At 37.6% G+C, this 11,484-nt stretch overlaps 1 protein-coding gene across 1 annotated transcript; it reads right to left on the bottom strand.

The window, feature by feature from the left end:
• Positions 1–2,857: 2,857 nt before the first annotated feature.
• Positions 2,858–4,246, bottom strand: LOC129076323 (elongation factor 1-alpha 1-like). Its single transcript, XM_054580488.1, has one exon. It carries the CDS (start codon positions 4,244–4,246, stop codon positions 2,858–2,860), a length of 1,389 nt encoding a protein of 462 aa, XP_054436463.1.
• Positions 4,247–11,484: the final 7,238 nt, after the last annotated feature.

Genomic DNA, 11,484 nt, shown 5'->3' with positions numbered 1-11,484 from the left:
GCATTTAGGTTGCTTCCAACACTTGGCTATTGTAAATTGTGCTGCTATGAACATTGGGGTGCATAGGTTCTTTTGTATTGGCGTTTTGGTGTTCTTAGGGTATAGTCCCAGCGGGAATCACTGGATCAAAAGGCAGTTCCATTTTCAGCTTTTTGAGGATATTCCACACTGCTTTCCACAGTGGCTGCACCAGTCTGCATTCCCACCAACAGTGGACTAGGGTTCCCTTTTCTCCACAGCCTCGCCAGCACCTGTTGTTTGTGGATCTGTTTATGATGGCCATTCTGACCGGTGTGAGGTGGTACCTCATGGTGGTTTTGATCTGCATTTCTCTGATGGCTAGTGATGCTGAGCATCCTTTCAAATGCCTGTGGGCCCTCTGTATCTCCTCCTTGGAAAAGCATCTGCCCAGGTCCTTTGCCCATTTTTTGATTGGGTCATTTGTCTTCTTGGAGTGGAGTCGAGTGAGTTCTTTATATATCTTGGAGATCAAACCTCTATCTGATGTATCATTAGCAAATATATTTTCCCATATGGTTGGCTCCCTTTTCATTTTGCTGATGTTTTTTTTTGCTGTGCAGAAGCTGCTTATTTTGATGAGGTCCCACTTGTTTATTCTTTCCTTTATGTCCCTTGCTTTAGGAGACATATCAGTGAAAAAATTGCTGCATGGGATATCTGAGAGTTTCCTGCCAATGTTCTCCTCTAGGACTTTGATGGTGTTGCGACTTCTATTTAAGTCTTTTATCCATCTTGAGTTTATTTTTGTGTATGGTGTCAGCTGATGATCCAATTTCAATTTTTTGCACGTAGCCATCCAGCTCTCCCAACACCATTTGTTGAAGAGGCTATTATTGCTCCACTTTAAGCTTCTGCCCCCTTTGTTAAATATTAGATGCCCATAGAAACCTGGGCTTATTTCTGGGCTTTCTTCTGTTCCACTGGTCTATGGGTCTGTTCTTGTGCCAGTACCAGATTGTTTTGAGTATAGTGGCTTTGTAGTAGAGTTTGATGTCTGGTATTGTGATCCCTCCTACTTTGTGTTTCTTTATCAAAATTGCTGCGGCTATTCGGGGTCGTTTATGGTTCCATATAAATTTTTGAAATGTCTGTTCTATTTCTGTGAAATATGTCATTGGTATCTTAATAGGGATTGCTCTGAATCTATAAATTGCTTTGGGTAGTATGGACATTTTGATGATATTAATTCTTCCAATCCATTTATTTGTGTCTTCCTTAATTTCTATTTTCAATGTTGTATAGTTTTCTGCGTACAGAAATCCAAAATGAATCCAAAATGTCATATACTGAATCCACATATATAAAGGGTTTATTTTCATACTCTGCATTCTGTTCCATTGATTGATTGCTATTTGTTTTTATTTCTATGGTTGTATAGCAAATTTTAATAATGGCATATAAATTTCTCTCTCATTGAATATGTTTTAATTTTTTTCTCAACCAAATTAATTATTTTCTTTCATATAGAGTTTATAATTACATTGTCTAGTTTCATAAAATAACCCTTTTGGTCGGCTGGAATCACAATTAATGCAACAATAAATTTGGAAAGAATGGATCACAGTCTTTTTTAATATATAAATATAACACTTGTAAATATAAAACATTATATATTGCATAGTTTTGGAAATAAGTATATAAATCCATTTTATGAACTATAATTACAAAATGATAAATATAAAAGTATAAACAAAATCATACAATTCTCATTTAAATAGAAACTTTGTTAAAATCTACTGTATTTTCTTGGAGTTTCATTTTTTAGGATATTTATAACTTTATAAAGTCATTCATGATACATTTTAAAAGGAGTGAAAATGTCGATAAACAAAATGATATCATCTTATGTAACATACCTCCCAGAGACATCCACATTTGGCGCTTAAATGTGTATAATGTTTTAGACTGATCTATATACGTTTACATATTTTTAAAAAGGAATAATAATTATATTGACAGTAACAGCTAGAATTCTTTATTAGAAAGTATAATACAAATGTAAACTTCTTTTTACTCAACTTCCAGTATCATTTATTTTTCCTAGAATCTAGATACAATTAACTAGCAAGACAGTGCTCAATACTATTTATGCCTCACTTTAAGCTCTTTAAACTAGCTCATCACTTGTAAACGTGAATTCATATTTCAGTAAAAATTGAAACTAAAATTTGACATTAACAAATTTACTCAATAGTGATGTTAACTACAAATTTTATATGAAACACATGGATTTTATATACCAAAATTTGGCCTTTATAAACTAGCTTACATAGTTACTTTGCCTATTTGTCCCAACCTACTTAGTGTTGCACCAGAGCACACCCCCCGCAACATAGCTTTTACTACATAATCAGATTCCTCCTATATAAACAGGACAAAGTGAAAAAATTCCCACCCACCAAAAAAAAAATCCCTAACAGAATTATTCATTTCTAAATTAACAGCAGATATAAAGATATAACACCAGAAATAGGTTATGGGCTACTCTTAAAAGTCTTTTAACCTAAACATAAAGTTACAGTGTTGACCAAAAGAACACACAGGTTTCTCATTAAACTTTGTTTAAATGGGTCTCAAAATTCTGTGACAGATTTTGGTCAAGCTGTTTCCATTAAAAAGTACTGATTTTAAAAACTAATAACTTAAAAACTGCCACACACAAAAAAAACAAATGGTCCACAAAACATTCTCCTTTCCTTCTGAAGGTTTTATGATGCATTGTAATCATTAACCAGTCCTTTACTATTAAACTTAAGTGGCCAATTGAGACAAACAGTTCTGAGACCGTTCTTCCACCGCTGATTAAGACTGGGGTGGGAGGTGTTGGGGATAATACTCATTTAGCCTTCTGAGCTTTCTGGGCAGACTTGGTGACTTTGCCAGCTCTAGCTGACTTCTTGTCCACTGCTTTGATGACACCAACAGCAACTATCTGTCTCATGTCACGAACGGCAAAGCGGCCCAGAGGGGGATAGTCAGAGAAGCTTTCAACACACATGGGCTTGCCAGGAACCATATCCACGATGGCAGCATCACCAGATTTCAAAAACTTCGGGCCATCTTCCAGCTTTTTCCCAGAACGACGATCAATCTTCTCCTTTAGCTCAGCAAATTTGCAAGCAATATGAGCTGTGTGACAATCCAGAACAGGTGCATAACCAGCACTGATTTGGCCAGGATGGTTCAAGATAGTCACCTGAGTTGTGAAGCCAGCTGCTTCCATTGGTGGGTCATTTTTGCTGTCACCAGCCACATTGCCATGACGAACATCTTTGACAGACACGTTCTTGACATTGAAGACCACATTGTCCCCAGGAAGAGCTTCACTCAAAGCTTCTTGGTGCATTTCAACAGATTTGACTTCAGTTGTAACATTGACTGGAGCAAAGGTGACCACCATGCAAGATTTGAGAACACCAGTCTCCACTGGGCCCACAGGGACAGTACCAATACCACCAATTTTGTAGACGTCCTGGAGGGGCAGACACAGGGGCTTGTCAGTTGGACGAGTTGGTGGCAGGATGCAATCCAGAGCTTCAAGCAGTGTGGTTCCACTGGCACTGCCATCTTTGCGGGTGACTTTCCATCCCTTGAACCAAGGCATGTTAGCACTTGGCTCCAGCATGTTGTCGCCATTCCAACCAGAAATTGGCACAAATGCTACTGTGTCAGGGTTGTAGCCAATTTTCTTAATGTAGGTGCTGACTTCTTTAACAATTTCCTCATATCTCTTCTGGCTGTAGGGAGGCTCAGTGGAATCCATTTTGTTAACACCAGCAATCAGCTGTTTCACACCCAGTGTGTAAGCAAGAAGGGCATGCTCACGGGTCTGCTCTTTCTTGGAGATACCTGTTTCAAACTCACCAACACCAGCAGCAACGATCAGGACAGAACAATCAGCCTGAGACGTGCCTGTAATCATGTTTTTGATAAAGTCTCTGTGTCCTGGGGCATCAATGATGGTCATGTAATACTTGCTGGTTTTGAATTTCCATAGGGAGATATCAATGGTGATACCACACTCACATTCAGCTTTCAGTTTATCCAAGACCCAGGAATACTTGGAGGAGCGCTTCCCCATCTCAGTGGCCTCCTTCTCAAATTTTTCGATGATTCTCTTGTCGATCCCACCACATTTGTAGATCAGATGGCCAGTAGCGGTAGACTTGCCGGAATCTGCATGTCCAATGATGGCAATGTTGATGTGAGTCTTTTCCTTTCCCATTTTGGCTTTGATTTAGTGGTGGTTTTCTTGACACCTGTTTTCTGGCAGCAAATCCATTGCAAAAAAGCACAAATGTAAACTTCTTAACAAAATTTTCTTAATTTAACTTCACAACAACTTTTGAAGGGAAGTATTAATCTTATCATGTTTATGAATATATATACTTATTATATATTCATTCATAACTTTTATAAATCCATAATAAAAAGATAATTAACCCAATAAATAAAAGACATGGTTATGCAATTTCCAGGAAAAATAGAGATTGATAAAATTATGAAAATATGTTCTATTTCAGTTTGTCAAATAATGGCAAATAAAAACCAAATGAAGCTTCTAGTACCTCTCATGTACTTTTTTAGAAGAAACAAAATTTATTTTAATATCTTATATAAACATTATATTGAAATGAAGTATACATAAAAAAAGGGCAATCATATGGTATTTGTCTTTTTCTTACGTGTTTATTCCACTTAGCATGACATTCTCCAGGTCCATTCATACTGTTGCAAAGGGTAGAATTTTCTTTTTCTTTTGTGGCCAAGTAGTATTCCATCATCTAAATGCCCCATAGTTGTGTTATTCACTCATCTATTGATGGACACTTGGGCTACTTCCATATTTTGGGGATTGTAAATAACATTGTAATAAACATGAGTGCTTAAGTTCTTTTGAATTAGTGTTCTGGGTTCCTTCAGACATATTCCCAGAAGTGGGATAGCTGGGTAAAAAGACAGGTCCATTTTTATTTTTTTGAAGTATCTGCATACTGTTTTCTACAGTGGCTGCACTAACTTGCATTCCCATGAACAGTGCAAAAGTGTTCCCCTTTCTCCACATCCTCACCAGCATTTGCTGTTTGTTGATTTATTGATGATACCCATTCTGACAGGAGTAAGATGGTATCCCATTGTGGTTTAATTTGCATTTCTCTGATGATTAGTGACATAGAGCATCTTTTCATATGTCTATTGGCTGTCTGCATGTCCCCTAGCCTACAGCAAGAAAGCCTGAAAAGAACTCATATAGCTATATAGCTATGACATATAGCTATGAAAAACAGCAGGGCTCCTGTCTACCAGAGAGATGAAAGGAGATTCAGAGAGCCAACATACAAAATTTTGGTAGGCAGTCACTTCCCCTGGGCTTCAAGAAGGGGAAGGCAGAGTGGACTAGAGATGCTTGTGAGGAGTCTGGGGTTGGTGGCTCTGGGGAGAGGACTGAAGGAACAGCCACTAGGATTCATGTGCTGAATAATTCCTCATACTGCGGAAGCCATCTTTCTCAAGAAGGGCACTCCTCTCCAAGTGGCACCAGACTAAGGGGAAGCATTAGCCCTTCCCCAGGAATTACTCTGCCTCAACCTGTGGAACTTACCCAGATTGCTGATTACAGCTTAATTAGTTTAACAACTGATCATTCTAGCAGCTGAGTAGTTTAAAAGCTAAGGAGGAAATTACCAAGAAGCAGCCAAAATGGGAAGACAAAGCAACAGACCCCAAATGAAAGAACAAGAGAATTCTCCAAAAGAAGAACTAGGGAAATGGAGGCAAGCAATTTATCAGACACAGAGTTTAGAGTAATGATTATAAGGATATTCAACAGCATGAAAAAAAGACATAGAAACCATAAAGAAAAGGACCTGTCAGAAATAAAGGATACAATATCTGAAATAAGTAATACATTGGAAGGAATAAACAGTAGGTTAGATGAAGCAGAAGGTTGAATCAGTGATCTGGAAGATAAGGTAGAAAAAAGATTCAGGCAGAGCAGCAAAAAGAAAAAGGAATTTTAAAAAAATGAGGAGAGCTTAAGAAACATTCTGGACAACATGAAGCACAACAACATCTACATCATGGGAGTAGAAGAAGAGAGTGAGCAAGGAATCGAGAACATATTTGAAGAAATAGTGACCCCAAACTTCCTTAATCTGGTGAAGGAAAAAGACATACAAGTCCAGGAAGCTCAGAGGATCCCAAACAATTTTGACCCAAAGAGGCCTACACTGACACATCATAATTAAAATGACAAGACTGAAAAACAAGGAGAGAATCCTAAAAGACACAGGAGAAAAGCAAGTAGTTACTTGCAAGGGAGTGTAGTGGGGTCAGAGTGATAGGTCGCTAAAGTCCCCACAGCCCATGTTTGGGGAATGGAAGTCAGAGATGATACAGCATTTAAGAAACTTTGCATAATAAAAGGCAAGATAATAGCTGTGCTGCCACCCCAGGCAAAAAGTGTACATGGAGTTCCAGAGAATATTTAGGGACTCATGAAGTACCTGGGGGTTTATATAGCACCTTTGCAAGAGGCAGGATGGTGGATGCCCATGTGTCACTCTTGTACTGACTAAAGATGGCAGCCAAGAAAATGTAAATGATATGAGGAAACTGATAAATGTAGCACATTGTGGGAGTAGCTAGATAGGAGGTCACATAGGAAGCTCTGGGTCAGCATTTTAAATAATGGTGGCAAAGAAAGGAAGGCAGGTCCACCATGGGGCAGTGAGAAAGCAGCAAGTAGATATGCTAGTCTGTAGTGAAGAGGGCAGCCACGTGACAGAGATACAGCCATGCTGCCTGTAGTGAGGGAGGGGTTACGTCTTCTGAGGGTTTGGCCATACAGCCTGGTGTAGTGAGAAAGCATGCATGTGGTCTGTAGTAATGTAGCAGCTGTGCAGGAGAAAAGAGCATAAGGGGAGAGCTGATTAAGATGTTCCAGGCTCCAGCACAGCTGATGAAGCTGTACTGGAAATTGCCTAAGCAAGTACGGGATAAGTGGAAAATACCTGGAATGCTTAACTGTAATTGGAAACTATACAGTTCTGTCTCTCCAAGGGACATAAAGAGAGGCCACTTTCTTGGGACATGTGTCTTTCTGGACTGTAAAATGATCCAGTGTAACATGGTACATGTTTTCCTGGAATACTACATGGAGGCTGAGGACAGCATACCCCAGGTCCTAAAGAAGAGAGCTGCTGTGAGAGGATGGTGACTTTGAAACCCACAAGTGTACTTTCCAAAGAAGATGGAGAACTGTTTGCACAGCTGGCCTAAGAAAAGATAAAAACATAGGGATGTATTGGGCTTGGTTTTGGCTTATAGCCTAGTGGGAAGCAAGGGAAGCACTGGGTTTCATGGGGGAAAAAGGGCTCTGATCAGGAGTGCTCTCAGACCCTGAAGGTTTCAACCCTGTGAATAAAAGCCTGTTTCCTCCAACAATAATTGTTGGATCATTCATCAAGGTGCCATGTGCATGAGCCCTGGTTTGCTCAGTTATAAGAGCATCAGTTAGACTGACATAGGATTACTCAACAGAAACATTTCAGGCCAGAAAGTAGTGGCAAGTAATATTCGAGGTAATGAAAAGCAAGCACCTAAAATCAAGACTACTTTCCCCAACAAGGCTATCATTTAAAATCAAAGGAGGAACATAGAGCTTCCCAGATAAGAAAAGCTAAAGGAGTTTGTTAACATGAAACCAGTACTGCAACAAATGTTAAAGGGCTTGCTTTAAGGAGAAAAAAAGAAAAATAATAAAAACAGAGGAAATTAGTTAAAAAATAAAATGGCAATCAATATGTATCTTTCAATAATCACTTTAAATGTAAATTCCTTAAATGCTCCAACCAAAAGACAGCATAGCTGAATGAATAAGAAAACAAGACCCGTATATATGTGCTGCCTCAAAGAGATCCATCTCAGATTTAAAGATACACAATGACTAAAAGTAAAGGGATGGAAACAGATACTTCATGCAAATGAAAAATAAAAGAAGCTGGGATAACAGCATTTATAACCAACAAAATAGACTTTAAAACCAAGACAATAGTAAGAACAGAAAAAGCACTGTATAATGATAAAGGGGAGAATCCACAAGAGATATAACCCTAGTAAACATTTACACACACAACATAGGAGCGCCTAAATATGTAAAGCAAATCTTGATAGACATAAAGGGAGAAATCAACAGAAATACTATCATAGCTGAGGATTTTAACACCCCATTGACTTCAATGGATAGATCTTCCAGGCAGAAAATCAACAAGAAGACAGTCACCTTAAGTGACACACTAGATCAAATGGACTTAATTGATATCTTCAGAGCATTTCACCCCAAAAGCAGCAGAACATACATATTTTTCATGTGCACATGGAATGTTTTCTAGGATATACCACAAGTTAGGACATAAAACAAGTCTCAGTAAATTTAAGAAGATTGAAATTATATCAAGCATCTTCTGTTACCACAGTGCTATGAAACTAGAAATCAATCACAAGAAGAACACTGAAAAACACACAAAGACATGGAAGTTAAATAACATGTTATTAAATAACAATGGGTCAGCAATGGGATAAAAGGAAAAATCAAAAGATACCTTGAAAAAAATTAAAATGAGGATGCAAAAATCCAAAAATTGAGGGACACTGGGAAAGTAATCCTAAGAGGGAAATTCGTACCACAGGCCTATCTTAAGAATACAAAACAAAAAAAGAAAAACTCAAATCAACAATCTAACTTTACAGTTAAAGGAACCTGAAAAACAACAACAAACAAAGCCCAAAGTGAGTACAAGGAAGGAAATAATAAAGATCAGAGCAGAAATAAATGAAATAGACTCCAAAAATGATACAAAAGATCAAAAAATCTAATCTTTTTATCACTGGTCAATTACAGTTGTCCCAATTTTCCCCCTTTACTACTCCCTGCTTCACTCACCTGCTGCACCATCAGTTAATCCCTATCTTACTGTCCACTACCATAGCTCCTTTAAACATGTTCCTAGACTAGACCCTCTTCCCTCTTTCCCCCATTAACTTTCTACTCCTCCCTTCTGGTCACTGTCAATTTGTTCCTTATTTCCATCTCTCTCTTTTGCTCATTTGTTTGTTTTGTTCCTTATGTTTCACTTAGAGGTGAAATCATATGGCGTTTGTCTTTTCCTGCCTGGTTTATTTCACTTAGCATAATGCTCTCCAGTTACATCTATGCTGTCATGAAGGGTAGTAGCTATTTCTTTCTTTCTGCTGCATAGTATTCCATTGTGTAAATGTACCATAGTTTTTTGATCTACTTATTTACTGATGGACACTTAGGCTATTGTGCATAATGCTTTTATGAACATTGGGGTGCATAAATTCTTCTGAATTGGTGTTTCAGGATTCTGAAATTTCAGGATAAAATTTCAGCAGTGGAATTCCAGATCAAAAGACAGTTCCATTTTTAGTTTTTGAGGAAATTCCATACTGTTCTCCACAGTGGCTGTGCAAGTCTGCATCCCATCAACAGCATTCCAGGGTTCCTTTTTCCTAATATCTGTGCCAGTACTTATTATTTGTTGATTTATTTATGATGACCACTTGATCAGTGTGAAGTGGTATCTCACTGTGGTTTTAATTTGCATCTCTCTGATGGCTAGTGATGCTGAGTACCTTTCACATGCCCATGTGCCCTCTATATGCCTTAGCTGGAGAAATGTCTGTTCTGGTCCTTTGCCCATTTTTTAAATGTATTGTTTGTCTTCCTGGTGTGGAGTCATGTGAGTTCTATAATATATTTTGGAGATCAAACCCTTGTCCAAGGTGTCTTTGCCAAATATATTTTCTCATACAGTTGGTTCCCTTTTCATTTTACTGATGTTTTCTTTAGCCGTGAAGAAGCTTTTTAGTTTGATGTAGTCCCATTTGTTTATTCTCTCCTTTGTATCTCTTCCCCTAGGAAATATATCAGTGAAAATATTGCTGCATGGGATATCTGACATTTTGCTGCCTATGTTTTCCTCTAGAACTTTTATGGTGTCACAGCTTACATTTAAACCTTTTATCCATTTTGAGTTTATTCTGGTGTATGATGTAAATTGATGGTCTAGTTTCATTGTTTTTGTATGTGCCTGTCCAGATCTTCCAGCATTATTTATTGAAGAGGCCATTTTCTCCATTTTATGCATCTGTCCTTTTTGTTGAATATTAATTTACCATAGAGGCCTGGGTTTATTTTTGGATTCTATATTCTGTTCCGTTGACCCATGTGTCCATTCTTATGCCAGTACTATACTGTTGACATTACAGTGACCTTGTAATATAGTTTGATTTAAGGAATTGTGATCTCTCCTACTTTGATCTTCTTTCTCAAAATTGCTGAGATTGTTTGGGGTTGTTTATGGCTCCATATACATTTTTTAAATACTTGTTCTATATCTGTGAAATATGTCATTGGTATTTTGATAGAGACTGCATTAAATCTATAGATTGCTTTGGGTAGTATGGACATGTTGATGATAATTAGTCCAATCTATGAACATGGTTTATGCTTCCATCTATTTGTGTCTTCAATTTCTTTATTCAATGTTCTATAATTTTCTTAGTACAGGTCTTTGACTTCTTTGGTTAAGTTTATTCCTAGGTACTTTATATTTCTTGTTACTGTAGCAAGTGGGATTTTTTCCTACTTCCTGTTTCTCATATTTCATTGTTGGTGTACAAAAATGCCTTTGATTTATGAATGTTGACATTGTATCCTATGTTTTGCCAAATTCACTTATTAGGCCAAATAGTTTTTTTGTGGATCCCCTAAGGTTTTCAATGTACACTATGATGTCACCTACAAACAATGACAGCTTTACTTCTTCCTTTCCGATTTAGATATAATTTATTTATTTTTCTTGCTGATTGCTGTATAGAATTTACAACATTACGTTGAATTGAAATGGTGGTAGCAGACACCTTTCTCCTGTTCTTTTAGTTCTTGTCCATTGAGTATGATGTTAGCTGAATGTTTCTTGTATATGGCCTTTATTATGTTGAGGTATGCTCCCTCTATTCCCGCTTTGCTGAGTGCTTTTATCATAAAAGTGTGCTGGATTTTATGGAATGCTTTCTCAACCTATGTTGATATGTTCTTGTGGTTTTTGTCTTTCATTTTGTTCATGCAGTGAATTGTGTTTAATGATTTGCAAGTACTGTACCATCCTTGCATCCCTGGGATAAATCCCACCTGTTCATGTTGTATGATCTTTTTAATGTTTTCTGAATCTAGTTTGCCAATATTTTGTTCAGGATTTTACCTTCCTTGTCTATAAGCGATATTGGCCTGTCATTTTCTTTCCTTTTTTTGTCTTTATGTGGTTTTGGAATTAGGATAACATTGGCGTCATAGGAAGAGTTTGGGAATCTTCCCTCCTCCTGAATTTTTGGGAGTAGTTTGAGCTGGCTAGGACTTAGCTCTTCCCTAAATGTGTG

The sequence above is a fragment of the Pteronotus mesoamericanus genome, unplaced genomic scaffold, assembly GCF_021234165.1.
Source record: "Pteronotus mesoamericanus isolate MK-2021 breed Mesoamerican mustached bat unplaced genomic scaffold, CSHL_Meso_final contig_59, whole genome shotgun sequence".
Taxonomy (NCBI): Eukaryota; Metazoa; Chordata; class Mammalia; order Chiroptera; family Mormoopidae; genus Pteronotus; species Pteronotus mesoamericanus.
Note: the sequence above shows the minus strand (reverse complement) of the source record. Positions and strands in the feature narration are given on the sequence as shown.